The sequence below is a fragment of the Dipodomys merriami genome, unplaced genomic scaffold, assembly GCF_024711535.1.
Source record: "Dipodomys merriami isolate MVZ:Mamm:240054 unplaced genomic scaffold, mDipMer1.0.p SCAF_32, whole genome shotgun sequence".
NCBI lineage: Eukaryota > Metazoa > Chordata > Mammalia > Rodentia > Heteromyidae > Dipodomys > Dipodomys merriami.
Window position 1 is genome coordinate 7,099,694 of NW_027204715.1, and position 24,792 is coordinate 7,124,485.

Below are 24,792 nucleotides of genomic sequence, written 5' to 3' on the forward strand. Positions count from 1 at the left end.
AATAATTAAGATTCTGAATATTGCTGTTACTTGGAAGAATTTGAAAATATTCAGAAGAAGTACTATGATTCTAATAATGAATTAATTGATCAACTACTCAAGATAGTTGTAACACGTACATATATACATCTGAAGACATGCATACACATATGCATAAATATGTCTATGCATGTACATACATACATGTGTAGATACATGAGCATATCTTTTATATACATATACACTGCCAGGGTTTCTTCTCCATCCTCAATGGGACATATGAGTATCACAAGCTAATTCTACACGCACGGCTCACTTGTTCAAAGAAGTGATTGCTCCCTCACTGGAGCTTTGAAGTTAGTGGTTTCCCAACATCTGACTTCAAATCAACTTGGATTTTATTTTTTCCATGAAGCCCCTTTCATTCAATTGAAAAGTCTGTCCTACATTCAAGCCTGTTTCCTGTCTGCTTTGCCTGTGTTTTAAATGGCTGGAGATCCGTGTCTGCAAAGCAAGGGCGAGGGCGGGGGGAGGGAGGGACACCTTCTGTCTTTGGAAGAGGTCTGAATTCAAAAACGCTAGAAACAACTGACTGGGTTTCAAAACGGGGAAAAGCACTCTGGGTCTTCATGGAGCATCCTTCAGCACTGAGCAGCCGTGTGGGGTAGACTGAGGCCCTGATTTTAGGGGTTTCTTGCAAATGGTGCCGTCATCAAACTCAGGCTTAACTTCCTCTCCCTTTCCTTCTCTATTTCTTCTTCTCACCCTCTTCCTTATTTGCCTTCTCCTCCGTTTCTTTATCTTCTTAAAAGAAATTTCCTTGCTGGTTCAACACCCAGTTAAGAGTAGTTGAACTTGATCTTCAATAGGGGAAAAAATGAAGTCATGAGACTTGTCAAACTATAAGAGACCAGTCATGATGGAATTTCAGGTTTAAATACATTTTCCCTCTGCACAACAAAATGCTAATTTTCTTTCTGTCGATGTCACTACCTCCAAATTAATGAGCGCTATTAGCTGCAAAACTTCTCAAGAAGCAATGGGAATTAATTTCCATGACTTAATATCTGACAGGCAACTACGATCTGCCTTGCAAGACAGTACATGTTTTGAATGCTCCATTTTGCCCACAAATGTTCAAAGCCAATGGGGAAGAGAAGGGACTCGTGATGTGAAGCCAAGTATCAAAACTGGTTTGTACATGGTCAAAGGGGACCTTGCGTTTTCACTGTGGTGGGATGAACAGATTAGTTGAAACATATTGAAAGAAAAGGTTTTCCATAGTATGGTAAGTGGAGAACAAAAAAGGAGAAAGAGTCTTTTAATTAGAAACTGGCCAAGCTATAAAAGGGTTTAGCATTTAAATAACAAATAATTTCAAAAGGTAGAATACAGCCATGGATACCTCTTACATGTGGAAGCCCACACCTAAAAATGTGCCTTTCAGAAATCTAGTAACTGTGGCCACTCTATATTTCTATATAGGACACAATTCTGTGTTTTTCTGACTGTATGATACTGTATTTTTAGTTTGGAATGTTCTATCACTATTATTTAAAAAGTTAGACAGTAATACTTCATACTTTGTTAATATTTTGTTATTGTTTATATTTTATAACAATAACTGTGTTCATATAAATTTCATAGTTCTTTGCTTCTATAAATATGTGCAGAATCAATAAAAAAGTATATATAAATACCTATGTATACTTATAATTGTTTATACCTAATGTTTTCTATATGTCAAACTGATGAGGGCCTGTACATGAATATGTGTACTTACATACTTACATAATATATCTGCACAAATATTTACATAATCTATAGATATACACATATTTGTATGCATGTGATACATATCTGCATGATCTATCATATAAAGATAATTGTATGTGTGTGTGTGCATGTGCGTGCACATGTGTATGTGTGTGCATTTAAGTCTAGGACTAAAACTCTCCAGCGATGATGATCCCTGAGGGGTCACTGTGTAAACGATGAGGTTCTGTCCTATCTTCTTGGATGCTATTCATAATGAGGGCTTGTACTCATGGGAATCAACCCAGGGTGGCAGGGCACTGCCCTGCAGTTTTAGAGTCTCATTGAAGTGAGAACCCACACAACTTCCCTTTGATTCCTTTTGAGGCACAGAACCTTCTTTTGATTCCTTCAAGGCCACATTTCAGAACTCTGAAAGGTGTCAGATGGAAACTGAGTGGAAATGCACAGATTTTACATAAAAGAGTGGAGTGTTTAGGTTTTATCGCTTCCTGGCTTAGTCTCCACAGGATTCCAGAGAAAGAGGTTCTTGCAGTTCAGGGCATTAGCTACTTTCAGAGAAGCATCCTTCATAATATTCATATTCCTCCTGTGTCTTAAACCTCTCGCTCCACTCTTTCAACTGAAGATGGAGATCTATCACCCTCGTCTATAGAGGGGCTTGCTGTGCACACGTGCACTCTGATACCCGAATAATCACAAAACGGTTCAAGGAATGACTTCATTTGCAAGACTAATGCTTCTTCCCATCCTCAGGATGTCATGCACGAGGTCTCTGTGATGGTTAATCTCGACGTTCAACTTGACTGGATGGAGAGATTCCTGGGAGTCAGTGAAGCACACTCTGCTATGTGTGGAAGGACAAAACAGAGACAATGGGCATGTGAGAACTGCCGGGGGGTGCGGGGGGGACCCCGAACGTGGGCAGCACCATAGGCCGGGGTCTGGATGGAGCAGAGACGGAAGAGGAAGCGAGCGTGGCAAGGGCCTCCCTCCCTGCTGCCACCCCAGCTTCGTAGGCTCTCAACTTGGACTCACTCCAGGGACTCCCCAGGGAGCTTCCCGGCATCAGCCTCAGAATGGGGCTGCTCCAGGGTCCCCCTTGTGCTGAGGCTTCTGTTTCCCTGATTGGAGCAACTACAAGATTCTCCGCTCCCCAGCGTGCAGATGGCCATAGTGAGAATACCCAGCCTTGAGAGGGCAAGCTAACCCAATAAGTCCCATTTTAATATATATATATATATATATATATAATTATGTAACATACATTGATAGTATGTAGAATTATAAAGGGATTTATATCAATATATAACAAGTTAGACAAGAAATGTACTTATTACCTTATTGATATAACTGTAACCCCTCTGTATATCACCTTGACAATACTAAATAAATAATAAATAAATAAAATAGTTGTATAAAGGGTTTTCAATTAAACAGGTCAACTTATGTGTGCAATGCAAATACATAAAATCTACATAAGTAAAATATATACACATATGTACACATTGTGTTAAATCTGCTCCTACAGCTCACTGTATTTCGTCAACCTGAACATAAGATGATGGGCAGTAACTATGAAACCGAAAGTAAGATAAACTACTAACTACAGTGACACTACCAACAACTTTTGTTTATATGGGCTATCTCTGTAGTTGGCAGTGTAAGTACCATGCTTGGACTTTCAGTGTTCTGACTGCTCTTTGTCCAAGGTCTCTCTGCAAGCGGACGGTATCACAGATGTAGCCTCTTCCATAAACCTGGTAAGGACTGCATGATAGTTTCATGATGGCAAGGGAATTCTCATTTGTTTCCAGTTAAGGAAAAGACACTATCTCTGTACTGAAACAGAGTCCGGTAGGCCTAAGTCCCAAAGGACACATGTTTTTCCTTACATGTGAAAGCTAGATTATGAATTTATAAGAAAATGCATTGGGTGGCACGCAAGTGTATACAAATGTATTAAATAAAACATTGTAGCTTCAGGGGAAAACTCAAATAGTGTAATGCCTTAGAAAGGCAAAGGCAAAGAAAACACCGGGAAGCAGGTGATCAAAAGGGGGTGGGATGGGGTCAAAGGAAAAGGGGAGAAAAGCGAGGGGGGGTGCAGACAACACCCGACAAAATTAAGAAGAGGAACAAGGTGGCAGAGCAGGGGTGGGTGAGAATATTGAAAGGGGTGACACAGATCAAGATGCCCACGGTATCTATCTATCAACTGCCTTATCAACTGGCAAGTCCTATTGCTTAAAGACAATGTAAAAAAATGGAAAAGAAACCTCCAAGGAAAGTTCTGAAAAGATGACAGTCCTGGATCATGAGAGATTCACTTGGAGGTTGTTAAACACAAGTTAAGTGAGAGAGGCCACCTTAGTTAGTGATGGAAACTGAGCATAAGATGATCATTGGCCCTCAGTAGAAGACAGCCAGGGGACAAGGTGCTGCACTACTGTGTTAGGTACAAGGTGTTATTGTGTGTGTCAGGTGCTACTGTGTTAGGAAGGACCTACAGAGCAACGTTGGCTCCTCCATGGTCAGCTCTAGATATTTTGGATTTGGGGATTGGCCGCAAATGATCCTGTGATATCCAGAATTCTTGCTGCCAATTTTTATAAGCCACAAACTCTTTCCCAGATATGGTCAGCCCCTGACCTTGAACAGAAAATGCTTTAGTGACACTCCATGGACTGGAGAGAGCCAAGATACAGCATCCTTACAGGAGAAGTCTTCACTAGGGCAGCTCAGAGACCATGATGCCACCATCAGAGCCGTGGGTTTCTTCTGAGGATTACTACCCAACCGGCCATCACCCTGGGTAGACAGGTTCATCAGACATGACCACCCATACTTCATCACCCCAAGTCCCATGTCAGGGAGGCCCTCATACCAAAGTCTTCAGCAAAATGATGGGGTGGCATGACTCTAGAAATGAATTAGTGTTTTAGAAATGTGAATGTTTACTCCCCTGTGTGGTTTTGAAGACAAGGAGGCAAAATAGCTTTCTAGGTATGAAAACAAAAATCAATATTGGCACAGATGAGGATTGTGTGTGGACGTAATTTTCCCTTAAACAGACAAAAGGAATCTGGAAAGGGATTTGTACAACAAACACAGATCATTTTGTAGCGAAGTGTTTTCTTGCATCTTCCAACTCTCTCTCCTTCTTGGCTGTTGGCGCTGAGCTCTTCCCTCTTCCCCCTGGCTTGAGCCCTCCTATCTCTTGCCAATACTGGCTTCCAGTGGGAGATGCTCTGGACATCTGCTCTGGAATCTCTTTCTTCCTTCCAGCTCAGAGGCTCTAGATCTTCCTGCATGTCTTCTGTGCCTTTGACTCCCAAGCAGCATTTTAAACGTAAACCTAGGAGCTCTTTAGGGCGGGAGGTGACAAATTTATCACCAACATGGGGGTGCAGATGACAGCAACAGTTCACACATGTCCTCCTTGTGTGAGGAAGCATCTCCTGGACATTAAGGTCTTCGTGTACCCCATCATCACTTGCACTCCACCTCATGGACAATGAGGTCATTGCAGATAAGACCATGCTTCAAATTATACTCAGGCAAGAATTCTCCACCTTTGAGTGTGAAGTCCTTCACAAGACAGGTCCCAGCCACTATTCACCCACATAGGGGACATAGTGTACCTCACGGCTGAGCAAAGAGGTGAGTGGAGAGAACACCAGCATGTAGACTCCTCTATTTAAATAAACAAAATAAGGAAACGGAAGCCTCCCCTCCCCCCGAGCATCACCCAACCCTTTGGGTTGGCCATGACGCTCTCATTGGCCCACATTTTGGACAGTGGTAAGCCTTAATAGGGAGAAATGTGCCAGAACACTCTTGACTGTCCTCCAGCCTTGCACGAGGCACCCTATCACTGACGTGTATTGGTCCATGTGAGGTTCAAATTGTACTTACCTGCTTTAAATTCATGCTCATCAGAAACAATGGCAGCTGGCTCGAGAGCTGATGCAATGTCTAGCCCACCATCGATCTAAGCCGGGAGCCGCGTGCGCCAGCTTTGGTAACCAGTAACGAAGGTGCCAACCACCTAATTCTCTGTTGTGCTTTCTCATCAGACCACATGACTCTTTACAAAGAAGGTTATTGTGATTACAATGTACCGTGAAGTAGGGCATCTAAGCATGTTTTATCTTTAACACACCTGCTTTGAGGTTTGTTTTCAGTGTGTATGTGTTTTACAGTGCCCATAGTATCTTTGTGTTATGGTAAGCCTGGGTAAGTCAGCTGAATGCTATCCCCTCAAATGAATTACTCAGGAGCTCATAATATGCCTCTAGAAACAAGGTCTTTTCAGATGTAATTAAATGAAGCCACAGGGGATTAGAGGAGATCGTGAACCCGATGCCTGGTATCCTCTGAAGAGAAGAGAGAAAGAAAAAGAGAGAGAGAGAGAGAGAGAGAGAGAGAGAGAGAGAGAGAGAGAGAGAGAGATGAGACTAATAAGACTAGACCAATGCAGCCACAAGCCAAGGCATGTCAGAGCCACCAGAAGCTAGAATAAGCAAGGCTTTGCTTTGAACCTTTGGAAGGAAATAGGACTTCTGACATTCCAAATTTCCGGCCTGTAGAACTATGAGAAGAAATGTCTGTAAGTGAGGGCCAGCCAGTGTGTGATAATTTGCTAGGATAGCTGTTATGATTTGAGGGTGTGCCCTCAACAAATGCATATGCTGAAATACAATCATCAGAGCAATAGTACACATCAGGGAGCATTTCTGGAGAGGTGATTAAGGCTAAGAGCAATGCCCTGATTAGTTCCTTTTTAAAGAGACTCCCAAGAATGGCTTTGCCCCCTCCACATGAAGAGACAGAGTAAGAAGATGCAATCGTTGAGCAAAGGACGCTGCTAGACATGCAACCAAGCTTCTGCCATGTGCACCTTGCACTTCCAAGACTGAAACCATGAAGAAGCCAACGTCTCTTGTCTATAAGTTGCTCTGCCTGGAGTATTTTTGTTGTGGTAGCAAACAGATTAAGACAACACCCCCTGAAAATTTTGTGCCCTGGGAACATAGTTTATTACCAAACACACTCCTGGGTGCGGTGCGGGATGATGGGGAGTCGGAGGTGCTGCCCTCCGCCTGCTCTGTGTCCTTGCAGAGCCGAGGCCTAGAATTTCAAAGGGGTCTCCTCACCCGACCTCCAGCTATTTCCTCTCTACCTGAGATCTTCACTCAAAAAGTTTTCTCTCTTTTCATCATGTGTAAATACTGTCTACCGCTCCTGGCTTGTGTTCACAGGCTGGTGATCTTCAATGCTTCCTTATCATACCTGTGTGACCGCACTGTACTGTTCAGACACGTGGAAGTGTGCCTTTCTCACACCGATTTGTGTCACTCCTGTAGGGTTGCCTAGAACTTTCCATGTTAAAGTTATACACACCATATCTAGTGTCTTCAGCTGGATCTGGAGGGAAGGGACCAGAAAAATGAGGGCTGTACCCTTGGGATCGCTCTGGTTATGTCGCTAAGAAACTATGGAACACATATTAGGACTCTCAAATTTCTAAGGGACGTGAAAAGGCTGAGAATAATTACACTGAAAAAATCCCTGGGACCCAGAAAAGACTTTTGTAGTGTCAAATAACGGAAGTCCTTTCACAAGGAGTGCGTAGGAAGTCTCTTACCTCACTTGAAAATAAAACTTTAAAACTGAGGTTAGGTATAATTCACCCATAGCTTTGTAGTAGGCTAATGAGAAAAAGATTTGGTATTATACTTGATTGTATAGTGAATATTGTTACTATGGTCACAGTAGTCAGAAATAGAGAATCTGTCAGTCAGCTGGTCATAGCAGCTCTCACCTATAATCCCAGGTAATTACATGGTAGAGATGACAGAATGGAAGTTCAAGACCAGTCCAAGCCAAAAGTCAGCAAGACTCTATTGCAGAAATAGGCCATGCCTGGTGGTTGATACCTATAATCACTTCTTGGGGAGGCAGAGATTGGAGGACTATAGGGCAGGGATAGTTTAGGAAAAAGCACAAGACCCTGGTTTTAAAGCAAAGTAAAAAAAAAAAAAAAGCAGAAGACAAGGAAATTGCTTATGTAATAAGTAACAGAGTGCTTGATTAGCAAATCTGAGGCCCCAAATTCTATCCCCAGTACCTCAAAAAAAAAAGTCAGATTTGGGTTATACTTTTAGCTCTCCAAGATTCAGTTGGCCTATATGTAAAACAGGTATTGCAAAAAGTCATGTTCCTTTTTAATGTTTTAAAGCAACCTGGAAAGGTTTCAGTTAAATAATAAATATAAAATATTTCATGCTGAATATGAGTCATACTAACTAATTGATTTTAATTATCATTATTATTAAAACAGTAATGGACCATTGTAAATGTAATCATCATCTTATTATGAGGAAAACCCATAATAAACCCAGGCTGGACAAAGTCACACTTGCTCTCTTTCTCAATTTGTTGTTGAGAAATGAGACATAGGAGAGGAACTGTCCACTGGGGTCCACCCAGAGGCTGCTGACAGTGAGCACAGGGACAGGAGTCCTGGACACAAAGGGTGGGAATGCAGTCATTCTCTTCCAAGCCCAGTCTTTGTAGAGGGAACGGGCGCATGCTTGGTACAAGGTCAGGGAATAAATAAATAAGCACAGAGATTTTGTATCAAAATAAATGAGTGTGCATGGTTTGGGTAATATAGAAAAATGAGAGAAAGCAGAAGGCCTGAAGAGATGGGGAGGGGCTGATGCTGGAGGTACTAAGGTAGAGGTGGTGTGGGCGTGCGGCTGACTTAAGTAAATAAATTTAAAACTCTCAGGAGCTCTTCCAACTCGGAGAGTCTCATGAAGTGAATGCTGGATAGCACTCTTCTGACATTTCAAGGTAAATAAATGATTAATACACATTTGAAAACTAAAAATCCTTCTATTGGAGAAAAAGGTTATTTTCATGAGTGGTACATGCCTGTAATCCTTGCCCTACGGAATCTAAGATAGGAGGATCATGAATTATGTAGCCAGCCTGGGCTACAAAGCAAGACCCTGATTCAAAATAAAAAGTACTCTCAACTTCAATACACAATGTTAAATACGAGTATTGCCAATTCAATGATACATTTTTCTAGTTTAGCATTGCTTAATAGTTGACTGTTGTTCAATTTCTATGCATTTTCAGTTGAGCATTAGGAATAAAAATATTTAAAATAGTGGTGAGTTATAATCTGAAGAATATTCTAAACAAGAATACTTAAAATTAAGGCCGGGCTTCAGTATCAAGACTTCAGAAGAAAGTTCTATTGACTCTGAAATCTAGAAAACCAGCACCCTGAACATGCCTCTCATTTCTCAGAGTAAGCAGTGAGCACTTATTAAAATCCAATTTTATAATGGAGGTTGTACCCAATACAGTATTTAGTAAGGACCTTCCAAGTGGATTTGATTTGTACTACATTGGCTTTCTTAAAGAATACCGTAAGTTCGCTCTGCCCTTCACACTGGTATTAGTATTTCTTTTTGTAAAGGAGTCTATGGATACTTCTCAATACAGCACACAGGAATCCATAAGCTCAGTCAGTGAAAATTCATCAAGACGGATTTTAAATTTATCACCACAATCAGACGACATGCCCTACCGTACGGAAACACCAGAAATCTGATGTATCTGTAGCATTCAGAGATACAGAGTATATGTGTGTGTATATAAATATTATATGTAAAATATATATACAATTTATATACAATATATAATATTTATGGGGCTCTATCTGCCCAAATCCAGTGTCTATGAATAAAATATTATTTACCCCTACAGGGAATCAATTCCAACTTGAGAAATAGAGCATTGCTTAATCCTCTCCATTGTTGGAGAAACGAAAGAGAAAAAGAAATACCCAAAAGTAAGTTTCTTTAATCAACTATTCCACATTTTTTGGTTATCAATTCCCAAACAATTTTATTCTAATGTTTATTTGCAGACAGAGAGAAATGAAGGTAATATGGAACTTGTAAAGCTTTTAGACTATTCAGGAAGAATGCCTTGGCATTCTGATAAATAGAAGAATACACAATGAGAGAGTATGCTTCCAATGATACCGTAAAGCACCTGACTGAGATAATCACTCATCTCCTGGCCTCTTGTTTGCTTCCACTGTAAGAAAGATAACTCCAGATCTCATGAAATGACCTACAAATGACACCCATGGCAATTGTCATCTCTGTTTCTTTACCTATCTTGGTACTGAACCACAGAAGAAAACAGGAATACCCACATTAGAGGCCCAAGCCCAGAGCATAAACCCTAAGAAAAGACAACGCTTTCACATTTAGACAGTGTCACAAATGTAACTGGGATTTGTTTTTGACGATAACGGCATTCAAAATACTCTATGGTAAAGCATCTTTGAACATCTCAGGGAGACAAAGAGTTCACCCACCTGGGATCTTTCTGAATGCTGTCGATGGACGGGGACCTGGCCAAGGTGCCTTCGGGCGGGAGGGCAGGGCCGGACTTGCTGTATGGAGACTCCACAGAGGGACAATACTGCAGCTGTCGGTAGGGGTCAGCGTAGTTGGAAGCCGGGCCCGCGGCGTAGCTGGCCCGCTGGAAGGTGGCTGTGGCTGCGCTCTGTGGCCCATGCTGGCTTCCTGTGCGCTGCAAGGGGACGGAGTCGACACCAGGAGAAGAAGGGGCTAGGACAGGAAAGTAGGGACAAAGTAAAAAACTGAGGACCTGCTCACAGAAACGGTTAACCAGGTCTAGGCAGGGGGGAAATCACACACATATAAAAAAAAGGGGGGGGGTTTGAAAGAATAAAAAGAAATCAATCTGTTATATAACCCCATCTATTCAATGCTAGCCCATCAAGTGATAATTAATACACTTCTTCAAATACAAGTCTTACAGTTGGTTTGATCATGGGCACAACACATCTAGGGTATGCCTACTAACAGCCAAGGAGAGGTGTCTTCACCTGAAATGTGAACTCTATAAAATGGAAACCCAGTGCTGGTGGCTTATGCCTGTTATCCTAGCTACTGAGGAGGCTGAGATCTGAGGATCGTGGTTCAAAGCCAACCCAGGAAGGAAAGTCTGTGAGACTCTTATCACCAATTAACTACCAAAAAGCTACAAGTGGAGCTGTGGCTCAAATAGTAGATGGCTAACCATGAGTGGAAAAGCTTAGTGACAGCATCCAGGCCCCGAGTTCAAGCCCCATGACAACAGAACAACAATAGCAACTAAAACACCCCAAAACCAAAAACGACAACCCAACACCAATGCTGAGACCCAAGCTGCCAATGTAGCTTGTGGTCCAGCGCTTGCTTGCAAGTATGCAAGGAATTAGGCTTGATTTTCCCTCACCATTTAAAAGTAAAATCCAGAAGCAGCACAGAATATTTTGTAAGGAAGCATGGATGATTTTGTTGTTCAAGTTTAGAAATTTCTGGCTGTGTTTCATCAGCTTCGTAAGTATATATATATATATATATATATATATATATATATATATATATATATACACACACACACACATATATATATATATATATATAATTTAGGAAAGAAGTAATTTTCCTGAATAGGAGACTCCATAGGAAAGAAGTGTAGGTCGGGTGTGGGTTTCCATAATTACTACCACCTCTGACCATGCAAGGCTGCTCTCCTTTCTGTAAAGAAACTCCCCAAAGATTGTGAAGTGACTATATTTCAAGTAAAGCTGTCATAAAAACAAATGCATTTGGTGAAAGGCAGACCTGTGGGAGGAGGAGAAAACCAGCCCAACTGCAAGGCAGACAAAATAACAAGCTGACTTAGCTTTTCCCAAAGTGTGTGCCTTTCTTTACTATGTCGAAGTTGTTCTGAGAAGGTGCTCACACAAGTTACTAGAAATCAGGTTGACAATTTCCAAACTGAATCTCTATCTTTGTTTCCTTCCATGATTCTTTTTAGACCACTTCATGTAATTACTTTGATCTGGTTCTCAGAAATATTTATCATACTTTAGTTGTCATAGACGATAAAAAGATCATTTTTTATATGCATTAACTGTAACTGGTTCTTTAATGCTCACAACTGTGAGTCATGACTAGTATTAGACAATATAGTCATCACTATAGATCAGAATATACCAGAATTATAGCTATTGGGTAGATTCAACTTCTGAGACCATCAGTGCTTCCCTGGATTAGATTCCAAGTATAAATCACACACCAAAACTCTCGATTTCTGGAGTATTACTTAAAGTTTATTTTACCTTCCCTAACATCAGAGGCCTATGTGAAATCAGACACACACACACACACACACACACACACACACACACACACACACACACACATACACACACACACACACACAAATTATGCTACATTGAGAAAAAATGTTAAGAGTTGTGCTATATTCTTATGGTGAAAAACAACTTTTAATAAGGATTTCAGGGCTTCTCTTTTCCAATAAACGTCATATCTTATAGTAAAAATTTGGAGAGTATTCAACACAATTATAATGAAAACTGCAAAATAGTTAAGACAAATTTTCTAAACAAATATGCACATATTCCCATATAAGTGGAATTTTGAAATGATGAGGATTGTCCTGATCTGTATGTTTCAAGAACAATCAAATGGGGATAATAAACATAAAACACATAAGCAGAAAAACAGCTTTAAGGCATACAATTGTTAGGATTTATGTTTTCTTCAAAACATTGCTAGGATGTCTAACTAAAACTTACATGTTAAAATTTATAAACAATGCAATTTATATTATGCTTAAAGGAGTTTAAAATCTAGGCAGGTCAACAGAGGTAAACAAAATTTCATTTTCTGCAAGAGTTGTTATAAACCAGCCAGAAAACCAAGAGCAAAAAAAGAAAGAAAGAAAAGAAAAGAAAGAAAGAAAGAAAACTAATCATACCTGACATTTTTTCATAGAAATCCATTTTTTTTTCCACTCAGGAAATTCAATACCAAAGCTTAATCTTGCTAAAAACAGACTGTAGAAAAGCTCTTTTTTTTTTTTTTTTGGTAACTATACTTACTTCCAGGAATGGAACCCAAGTCGGGGATGGGTAACAATCCTGAAATCCAATGCAGCCTGTTTTATCACATACCCCAAGGGTAGTGAAGAGGAACAATCTGACCTCTGCCACACAGAATGGCTTGAAGTTATACCCGATTATAACAAGAGGGGAGGAGTCTGGGGAAAACACTGCCAAGGAGGAGACCAAAATTCGTGAAGAGTACAAGGGAATTGGGTGGACATGTGAAATTAAATGTGAGATTCACTTTTGCAGAGACAGAAAAGCTCCCTCTATATATCAGGAGGGAGGAGACCAATGGGTCTTTGACTTTGGCCCCTTTCCTCAGAAGTCATTCGGAGCTGGGTTTATCAAGTCAGACAACTGAGTTCCTGCTTTGGACGTGGTAACTGCACTTCTCAGCTAGAGTTTCAAAGTTGGTGAAGAAACAGAATGGTAGCATGGTATTGCTGTTTGAGTTTAATGGGGAAAAGCCTTAAATACTTAATGTGGAGAAAGTATCACATACATGAGCCATTCTTACCGCTGCTATTGTCAGAACCGGTGACATCAGCCACATTGGATGGTGTGTACTATGTCCTGGGATCCGGCCTATTGCCATGAGTGGGAGGTGACTCCTCTGGCCCCTGGCGCTGATCTAAGTGCCTTCCTCACTGGGACTCACAGCTCATGCACCAGTCCTGCAGGAGGGTCAGCTTGGCATTTTCTACTTACACCTGAGGCTCTGCAGCCTACAGTGCAGAAGCCACTGGGCAGGCTGGTCTCCAGTAGACAAAGAACTCAAGTTATTCAGTCTCCAGAGAAGTGTACTACATTATGGTAATGGTCCTTTTTCATTTGTTTGTTTGTTTTGTGTGTGTATTGGTTAGTCCTAGGGCTTGAACTCAGGGCCTGGGCACTGTAACTGAGCCCTGAGCTTTTTGCTAAAGGCTAGTGATCTACCACCCAAGCCACAGCTCCATTTCTGGCTCACAGACTTTTCTGCCTAGGTTGGTTAAGAACCATGATCCTCAGGTGCCAGCCAAAATGAGTAGGTAGGATTACAGCTGTGAGCCATGGTGTCCTGTGGTAATGGTCCCTTTTAAAACAGCATAAATGACTATGATTGAATTACCTAACATGACAAGAAAAGTTGGAAAACTAGAGGAAGAGAAATGTCTAGTGAAGGGAGAGAGAGAAGTCAGAGGAATTAACTGTCTGTAGATCATATTGTAATAAAAACAATGCAGAATGGCATATAAATTAATTTATTCTTCTAATTAAATTGCATGTATTGAAACATTATATGTCTATAATTATCTAATACATGAGATGTGTGAAAGAATGCTAAAAATCTGATTTTGCTCATTTTCAGAAAAAAAATCAAAGAATGGTATTACATATAACTGTCTTGCTTTTACTTTACAGAATGTTAAATCTGAGTTCAGTGATATTATGTTAGGAAAAGGGGGATTGGGATACAGAAAAATTTTCAGAAAACTCGTAAGAACTCAAAATCGTTCCTGTAGTTTTGGCTTTGGAAATGGTCACCTCTGCAGGAGTATTCTTCCTGATATTCAGGTGAAGGGAGCTTTTCAGAACTGCAACAGTGAAAATCAGAAATCAAATCTGAACTGTTCAATTAAAATATACCTATGAATCTGAGAGAAATGTACAATATCAATGCAAAGAGGGAGAAAAAGAAATACATTAAAAACAGGTTCTGTAATAATACAGAACAAAGCGTGTGAAAACCTAATGGCTCTCAGACAAACCATTCATGATGCGACTATGTCATCTTTATTTTTTTTAATATTCATTAAAAAGCTATCCTATGACTTTTGGGGGTCGTTGTTTACTGTAAGTGAATGAAAAGTGTTAAATATATGTTGATCGTTATTGGTGGAACAGGCCTGTAATCCTAGCACTAAGGAGGCTGATACAGGAGGATCTGAAATGGGGGGCATCTGTGCTATATAGCGAGTTACTGTCTCACAAAATAATGTTGATCATTTAGGGCACTGCACCTGCGGCATTAAAATGAGACATTATAGAAATTCAGGGCTCTGATTCTCTCCCGATGATTTTGGCCTTGGTGAACAGTATGCGAATTAGGACTAGACATCCATATGGCGAAATGGATTCCACTGTCCATTTACTCATACACTGACACCGTTCCTACATTTTCCCCCTTAATAGCAACTCAGTTAAACATTTTCTCTTATCTGAGTTGCTCAGTTCCACTCAGCTCTTGGTAGTCTGGCTCCTCAGCTAAACCTCTCCATGGCAAACCTCTGAAGGTAAGGGCTTTATCAGCTGTGTAAACACTTCCCGCCTCTGCCCTGCTCTGCAAACAACCCTTCCCCCTTCCACAAGCTCCTAGAACTCAGTGAACTATGTCCCTGATCTCTTAGGCAGATTTAACAAGCAGCCTCTTCTGCAGTGGCCTTGATTCTTCAACAGATTCCTTCAAGCTCATGAAAGTACCTGTTTGTTTTCTGGAGGGCTACACAAACAAAGCCCACTTTATCAGAGCATAGAGGCGTGCTTTATGCACTACATCTGAAACAGTTGAGGGGCAGTGAATTCTTTTCAATAAAATAAAAATGCTTTAGGAGTGATGGTACTATTTACTGCAAAGGGACAGACTGAAATATAGTAATCTGGAAAGTTCTTGGGAGAAGGAAAAAGAAGGAAAAAGAAACTGTGAAAACACAGCATGCATTTACCTGTGTTATCTAGATAAATACATTATAAACAGATAATAAAGTATTTTAAAATGCCCTTTCTGAAAGTTCAGAGAATGAGGATACCAGGCCAGTGGCTCACACCAGGAATCCTAGAAACTCAGAAGGCTGAGATCTGGGCATCACAGATTGAAGTTAGCCCCAGGCAGAATAATCTGAAAGATTCTTTTCTCTAATTAACTGGCAAAAAGCCAGAAGTGCTAGTTTTAAGCAGAAAAGCTAGGCAAGAATGCAAGACCCTGAGTTCAAGTCCCACTATTGACATTAAGTGACATGGATGTAGTAATCTGACCTCTGCTCTCTTCCTGTCATGGAGAAGGAGCCTCTAGCCCAAATTTGGGATATTCCCTACCGTTTCTCACCTCAAAAATCTAACTATAAACAGCTCCCGAATTTCAGCACTTGTCACATCCAGGCTGATCCATACAAAAATCAAAGGAAACTATTCAGGAGAGAAGTTAACACATGTTTTAAACTTCATACATTATTATTTTCTCAAGGGGTAGCACGTGACACATGTTTATTGGTGGCAATGAAACTGTATGTCATTGGTGTTGGTGCTGCTTTCTTTGATAAAGACAACACTGAAAATGTTGGCAGAGGGCAAACACAGCCTTGAAGGTGGAGCTCAACGCTGGACGGAGTATGCGTCCATCGACTGAGGATGTATTGGAAAAAGAAAGACATGTGAAATCCTATCCTAAAGAAGTTTCCTCCATTTCTTCTTGTCTTATTCTCAAAGAATTGGGAATGCGAGGCTTTCATTAAGTAATATAAATGAACAACAGCAACAAAAATAATTGTTACAATAAGAATTGTTACTTTTTTTATTAATAACCCGACTATCTATACACTGTAACAGTCATGCAGATTAGTAGAATCTGGCTCAAAAATTTAAGTGTGAAGAAATGTATAAAACAGAACACAGAAAAATACACATATTTAGTTCTACACATGTATTCTTCTATACATATTTATATGTATAGTCAATGCTGCCCATCCTGATTGCCTTTGATCTAGTATGTGTGTGAGTTTGCTGTGGGTAAGGACGTGGGCTTCCAACATCGTCTATTCATTTTTCAGTTCTGAAAGGGAGAGCCTACATTACCTAGATAGATGGAAAGAATGAATAACAATGGACTTCAGCACGGCCATCCTGTGAAGAGCTTTTGCGTACAATGTCATTTCATGACTCCATGGCAGGGACTGTACCTCTTTCACCAGCAGAAGAGTTTTACCAATGAGCAGGGAGGAAAAACTGGGTAGCCCCAGCCAGGAGGAAACAGCCCTGTTGGGTGCTGGTGGCTCATGTCTGTAATTACAGCTACTTGGGAGGAAGAGGTTGGGAGCATTAGAGTTTCACATCAGCCTGGCAAAAAGGTTGGAAAGACTCCATTTCAACAGAAAAAACAATACTGAGCATGGTGGTGCATGCCTGTCATCTTAGCTATGACAGGAAACATAAATACGAGGATCAAAGTCCGGGATGGCTCTGAAAAAAAAAAAAGTGAGACCCTATCTCAAAAATAATTAGAGCAAAAAGATCTGAAGGTGTGACTCAAGGAGTAGAGCAACTGCTTAGCAGGTGTGAAGCACTGAATTCAAACCCCAGTACCAAAACAACAATCAACCCACCACCCAAGTGACAGACCCCAGCCGGCGCCCAGCCTCAACCTATTTTACCTCATTTCTTCTTCTGTGAACACTCAACTTGAGAGCATGCTTAGTAAATACAGTCCACACACTTTGAAGTGTACTGTTCGGCATGGAAGATTAAAAATTAATGTGGTATATCAGGGCTGGGAAGGTGGCTCAGTGGTAGAGCGCTTGCCTTGCATGCATGAGACCCTGGGTTTGATTCCTCAGCACCACATAAACAGAAAAAAAAAAAGCTGGAAGTGGCGCTGTGGCTCAAGTGGTAGAGCACTAGCCTTGAGCTGAAGTACTCAAGCGCCCAGGCCCACAATTCAGGCTCCACAACCAACAATAACAAAAATAATAATGTAATATAAGTGACTGGTTAAATCCATTATAAGTAGATAATTTGCTAGATATGTGTATATATTCATGTATATATATGAATATATATGAATAACAAATTATCTACTTATTTTATATATATGTAATATATATAAAATGTATATATAAAATATATATTTTATATATATATAAAATAAGTAGATTTTATATGTATATATATATATGTATATATATATATATATATATATATATATATATATATATATTCTTCAGAGTCTGTACCATCATTCTCTTTGGCTTTTTCCTCTCAAAAGATGTGTAGCAAAAGCGCCTTCAATTAAAACCCCAATGGAGCTAGATGAAAAGCCCTTGAAAGCATTTTCCACCAAAAATGGAAATAGGATGGGTGTGTGGAGGCGCTACTGTATCCATGGCAGACTCACTTCTGCTACCTGGGCTGCAATAAGGGACCAGAGCAAATGTCATACATAGGCAAGCAGGAAGGCCGTCCAGCATCACATGAGCAGGCTTCCTGGTTGCCCAGCCCTTGTAAAGTGTGAACTGGGATGCAGCACTCCCGTAGCTTTTCAGGAAGCTCAAACAGGTGGCCAGAGAACTGGGTGTAAGAGCCAGTTGTTTGCAGAACAGAAATGACTGCTGGAAAAAAAAATTCTGCACCATCTTTCTGAATAGTAAATGACTTTATACCAAGGATGTGACAGTATGTGGTTATGGGGTATATGATGTGGCATATTATATTCTTTATGAGTTCAAAAATCTACCTGCTAAAAAACAAAATCCCAAAAGAAAGCTAAACTGTTCAAACAAGTACCTGACCTGGGAAAGGCCCCTAGAGTCGTGAGCACAGCCTGGAATCATTGGTGCTTCTTATTCTAGAAAACAGGCATTCCAGGTGGTGGCAGTAGCTCATTTCTATCATCCTAGCCACTTGGGAGTCAAAACTTGGGAGGATATCGGTTCAAAACCAGCCTGTAAAATACACTGTGAGATCCCCGTCTCAGTGAAGAGCTGGACAAGATGGCTGGTTCCTGCTATCCTCTCTACACTGGAAGCCTCAGACAGGTGTGTGTCCAGGTGTGCATCGGCACAGGAGATAAGCCCCTATCTCAGAAATAACCAGCAAAAGACAGGACTGGGGGTGTGGCTCAGCAGTGCTTGCCTAACAAGTGTGAGTTCAAACCCCAGTACTGCCTGCTCCCTATTAGAAAAGAAAAAGAAAGAAGTGTTAAGGGGCAACCCGCTAATCACTGATAATGGCTCTATAGTAGTATTATCTCCTGTTAGCATATTATTTTTTATTATTTTCTCAACCACTTCAGCCATATGCCAGTCCTTTTTGTTTCTCATTCTTTTTTTCAGAGAAAGTCTCACACTAACTTTGTTCAGGTTGGCCTTCAACCTTAATCCTGCTACCTGCATATACAGAATAGCTGGGATTATAGTACACACCACCATACCCAGCTCTGACATCTTCAGTGTTCTTAAATTCTAACTTTTGGTATTTCACTAAACCCTTCTGTGGTAAAACCTATGAGCAAGTTATATAAACTACAACCTATTCAGTATTCAGTTGACTTCTAATCCTTGGCCATTATACTTTTCAAGATAGCTCTTCTTCTTGATGTGATACAAAGCAGAAGGTTAGATATCATCAGGGAATCATAGAATATGTTCCAAGACAAAGCTAATTGCATCATTGATAAGGCTATGCTTACCGAATAGATATTAATGAACACTGTCCTCATTACTCATTTGCACAGCACTATGAGTTCTTACAATTTTGAACCTTATCAATGGACTATTCTGTTATTGAGCACTATTCCTGAGCACTGTTTAAACAAACATATTCAAGGTCAAGCGTAGACTTCAAGCTCCCTTGGGTCTTCCAGTGTGTCTCACACATACTGTTTCTGCAGCAGATGTGTGATGTACAAAGCCATCCCACTCCACAGGTGAAAGTAGATGATAGCTACAAAGAAAGAGTCCAACAAGTCCAGGAACTAGGGCAAAACTGTCAATTGTTCAAGCCGGGTTCCATACAACTGTGACTCTGCGCAGATCATTCATTACCTCTGGGCCATGGTTTTCTGATCTATAAAACAAGCTTCACAGTAGTGTCTTGGCCGTAAGGTAGTTCTGGGATTAGTAAATCATCTCAGAGTACTTAATATGGTCCCTAAGAGTGCTGCATGCTTTTGCTATTGTTTCAAAAGCCTCAACCTCAGTCATAAGCTTGATTCTCTGCAACAAGCACCCATCTGACATCTGTCTTCATTCCCATAAGGGGATCCGCTGATGGGACATAATGGGCTTCCGATCTCCCTGCAGCGTTGTCTGAAATGTTTTGGGAACTGAATGGAAGTTGGTCCAGCTGGTGGCCTATCACTCAGAGGCAGAACAATAATGAGAGTGTCCCGGACCACCTCAGCCACCAGTAGGCTGAAAGCCAGTGGCCCTGAGCACCGCAAGTCTCGGGTCCTGGTTAAAACCTGTCCTCTTCTTCTAAGAGATTAGAATGCCTATTTTAAGCCTGGATGTGTCTTCAAGGTGTGAATGGCAGCTTCCTCAGCCCTTCTTTCTCCATCAGGCTGGCTCTGGTAGAGTTAGTTTTTGGGCTTAGGAGGTGGTGTGAGGACAGGAAGTGAGTCAGGTGTGGACAGGTGCAGGGGAGAGAGCTATGGCTTATGCTTAGCAGCTGGAATGAGGTGGCGTTTCCTACACCATCTGTTTTCCTGATAGACAATCCATTGAAGTTTTAGAAATTTCCATTGTATTATAGAAACCATAGTTCCTCAAAACTGCCTCCAGTTCAAAGGTGCAGGGTGGCCTGGGTCTTACACCTTTGGAAGTCACAGCTTTGGCGGATTCCCGTGGCAGCTACTACTGAATCGCACTCTCAGGGAGAAAGAAGACACCTGTTTGCTTGGGATGAGTAGTGATGGACAGCATGGGGTAGGGGCTGGCAAACTTCAGCAGAGGGCCAGACAAGAAACACTCCTGGTTTTGCCAACCATATGGTCTCTGTCATAGCCTCTCATCTCTGCCGCTGCAGAGCAAAGCAGCTCCGGGTACAAATATGAACCCAAAGTCGGCTGAGGCTGTTATTCACAGATAGTGACGTTTGAATTTTATCGTTGCCTTGTACCCTGACACAGGATTCCTCTCTTCATCTTACAACCAATCTTAGTTCTCAAGTCACACAACAACAGGTACCAGTTGGCTTTGGTCAGTATGCTACTGTTTGCTGACCCAGGCTTAGATTTTCTCCTTGTGTTCTGCTTATAAAGTGGGAATGCCTTCTGCTGGGCTTCATCTGACATAGATAAATTAAGGTTTCTTTCTTATGATGAATAACTTTTCATCAAACCCCTAGAAGTTTATTAAGCCATAATCCTAACGGCATATGAATATGGAACAGAGAATCAATTAATCCCTTTTGTTCTCATTGTCACTCAAATTAGGTTTGAAATGTCACTGGGGTTTTACCTCTTTCCCTTACAAGGGGTTCCTATAAAGAAAATTCAGTGTTCAGTGGTGTCCAACTCCAGAGCAGAGTGTGTCTGGTCTAGGAGGACGAAGGTGAGAGAAAGCTGACTAGACTAAGCAGGTTCTGTTTTTATTATCTAAGCCCAGATAAACAAGCCATGTCTTCTTAACACGGCATGATATTTATGAGGTTAAAAAATCATGTTTCGTGCCTTCCTTCTCCTGAAGGAGGGAAATACTGACCCGTAAATATCAATAAGCAACTATAAATGTATAAATCAGCTTGTTTTGATTCAGTCATGTAATTTAGTTATCATAATGCATTTTAACCACGTTGTTCCTGCACTTAGTGATCAGGACAAGTTACAATATCGTGAGGTGGCAGAGCTCTGGGCCAAGCAGCGTGTGCTGTTCCAGATCTCATCCCTGCCAGGGGCAGGTGCTTCAGAAGGAAAGAAGAAGCAACACACACCACCTTAAAACAGAAATACCACCTGTGCCATCAGCAGCCTGAGGCTTTGTCCTAAACGCACCTCCCAGCATGCCTTTACTGTATTTTCATATCTAAGAGAGCTACAGAGGGCAGAAACAGCTGTCTTTCTTCTTGAGACTCCTGGATGTGTAGAATTCAAAGTACAGGAGAGCCAGACAGTGACTAAATCACAAGCAACTGCCAGCATCTGAGCCGAGCATCAACTGGAAACATCCTGATTCAACCTACAAATATGTATGCGGCTAATTCTAAGTGTGCCTTTCAAAATATGCTACACTTTTATTCCTCCTACCCCAAGCTCACGAAATGGGTAACTACACCATTAAAATGCACTTACCATGATCAGAAATTTGCATTTTTGGTCATATATAATGACTTTTCTTAAGAGTGTGTATAGTCACTAAATAAATTAATAAGGATGTATAAAACATTAGTTGATCTTCATTTGTACTTTCCTGTGTAACAAAACCACCTCACAACCCTCTGTTTAACTCTACACTTCATAATATCTCCAGCTAGGGAAACTAGAGTACCACTGTGCTCTTCCAGCATCGATGGTCATTGGCACTAGAAGCATCATGGGAAGAGTGGACGTGGACATGGGGACACACATACTCACACACACACACACACACACACACATATACACACGCACTCACGCACACACACCTTCACTGGATCCTCAAGCCCCGCGCCCTGTGGAAGGCCAGGGAGGCATTGGCTACACACCTGTGCTCGTGCGGTAGGTGCCGGTGTGTGCTGGCGGCAGAGGGTCTCCCTGGCTCTGGCTGAGGCTCCTCATAGGGGGCTTCTGGTAGACTCGGTCTTCATAGATGGGGTCTATGTGGTGCTCCGGGGACTGCAGGGCCCGCAACTCGGGGCCCAGGTGTCCATGCTGGCTGCTGTAGGAGGCTCGGGACCCAGCTGCAATAAATGAAGGAGAGGGACATGAAGGCTCCACCAACATTCAAACGCGGTTTATCCAAGACGCTTCGAAGTCAGAGAAGAGAGGGTCGGGTTGATTGACATTCACAGAAAACCAGGTGAATATCCCCAACGGTGGCCATGATCTGGCTAATCAGTTTATCAGCACATCCAGCTGCCTGGTTTTGCTCCCCAAGGTGATGTCACGACGGAATGACAATGGTGCTGAAAGAAATCCCCGCAGCAGAAGACCACAGCAGAATGAGTGCGACTGGCCTCTTCACCAAAGGAGTCGGCGGACAAACGATCCTAAAAGCCTCTTACAACATCGACCTCACACCACAAACTGTACTACCGGGATTATTTTAAGTGACGAATCAATGAAGAGGACACAATGGCAAAGCCATCTTCAGGTTGACTGCTGGGCAGTGGGCTGGAAATTCTTCCTTTTAGCCGTTTCCCGCCCCCTTCCCCCCCAGGACAACAGATAAGTCAAAATGCTTGAGCATCTAACAAGCTAAACCTCTGAGGGAAACAGAAGCTAAAGATCAAGACTTCTGGGCCATAGTTTCCTTTATTCTCACTCTCCAAATCCAAGTATGTGCACTCATCTCTCCCCCTCTGGAAAATGTACCAGTAGACGTCACTAATGGGCTTACTGTTGGCTGGGGGATTGAAATCAGACAGATTTCCAGCCTTTGTGGACCCTGACTTGGGACACTTCATTGCACATCATGGGAAAAGGGTGGTTGGAGATGACCACTGGAATGCTCCTTAAAGAAACATAGACAGGGGCATTTGTATCTGTACACAAACACCTCCACTAAAGTATGCGCTACACTGGGTAGGCACAGCATCTCCCTGACACCTCTGAATGACTAACAATTGAACACAAGGAATCAATACCAGAAAGATGGACCGTGCATTATGTATGGAGGGTCAAGGGCAGCAGAAGAATGGAGAAGGACGGGTGGGTGAATACAGTCATTTTATTCGATGTATGTATGTGAAAACAGAACCGGGTAGATGGAAGGGGTGGGTGGGGTTGGAGCCATGGCAGTGAATGATGAAAACATCAACACAAAGGCATGATAATCAGAAACTGACCCACCAAATCGAAACTCCTTTGGGCAATTACTTAATACTGTTTTTTGGGGGTTTTTTGGTCCATCGTGGGGCTTGAACTCTGGGCTTGGGCGCTGTCCCTAAGCTCTTCAGCTCAAGGCTAATGCTCTACCACTTGAGCTAAAGCACTACTTCCTGTTTTTTAGTGGTTTATTGGAGATAAGAGTCTCATAGACTTTCTTGCCCCGGCTGGCTTTGAACTGCGATCCTCAGATCTCAGCCTCCTGAGTAGCTAGGATTACAGGCGTGAGCCACTGGTGCCTGGCATCCCCCTTTTTCTTTTGATGCCAGTATTGGGACTTGAACTCAGGGCTTCTCACTTTCCCTTAGCTTTGGGGCTTTTTGGTTGTTAAATTTTGCTGTTTTGGGGGGATAGGAATCTCATGGACTTCTCTGTCCAGGCTGGCTTTAAACCACAATCCTCAGAGCTCAGCCTCCTGAGAGCAAGGAAAACAGGTATGAACCACCAGCACCAGTAGCACAGGCTTCTTCGAATGTAACTCAGCCAAGAGCAGCACTGATGAGTGGTGGGAACAGCGTGAGAGCTCTACGAATTTACTCTCACTCAAACACACTGCCCGTGGTGAGGGAAGGAAGAAGTGCGCAGCCGAGATCCCCACCTTCCCTTTGCTGGTAATGAAATAATCTCTGATTTATATAGCATTGTGATGAATGATCGCTTCCAAATACCTGTTTTGCATAATTAGGTTCATTGCAGCTGATTTATCAAATGTCAACATCACTGGTTATTATCTCAAGCTTAGATTTTCCCAGGCATCTACTCTATGCCTTGAGGTCTTGCTGTCAATTTTTTAGGCCTGAAGGTTTTGAGAATATTGTTAAGGATTCAAAAGAGTAGAAAGAAGGAGACAGTGATTGCGTTCAAATGTCAAATAGTTAAATAAAAGTTAAGCATAATGGTAACCGCAGGAACTTTATCATCATTCCTTTATTCTAAGTTTTGATAAATATCCAATGGTAAGCAAAGAACAGACCAGATTGAACTTTTAATTTAAGCAGTGATATGTGAAGATCCTCCTGTTACAAGCATTCAATTTGTATTAGAAAATTTTCAGTAATACTAGTCATAAAATTAATAACCAAGAGTCAGAGGCAAGGAGCAAGAATCTTAAAGTCAAGTCTATCTTTGTGAATATCATACTTTCAAGATGTTGAGACTGATTTTAAACAATATATGATCATAGCAAGGCTCAGGTGCTCAAGCCTGTATCCTAGCTCCTTGTGAGGCAGTGATTCGGGTA

General features: G+C 41.6%; 1 protein-coding gene across 5 annotated transcripts in view; it reads right to left on the reverse strand.

Annotated features, from left to right (window-relative positions):
- Ctnnd2 (catenin delta 2) overlaps positions 1-24,792 on the reverse strand; it is a 795,501-nt gene that overhangs the window by 302,782 nt on the left and 467,927 nt on the right. For all 5 annotated transcript variants that reach the window (XM_070042191.1, XM_070042192.1, XM_070042190.1 and 2 more), the window contains 2 exons: positions 22,211-22,405; positions 10,169-10,424 (listed from right to left, as the gene is read on the reverse strand). In XM_070042191.1, the coding sequence (XP_069898292.1) occupies positions 10,169-10,424; positions 22,211-22,405 (451 nt within the window). The remainder of the gene's footprint in view (positions 1-10,168; positions 10,425-22,210; positions 22,406-24,792) is intronic.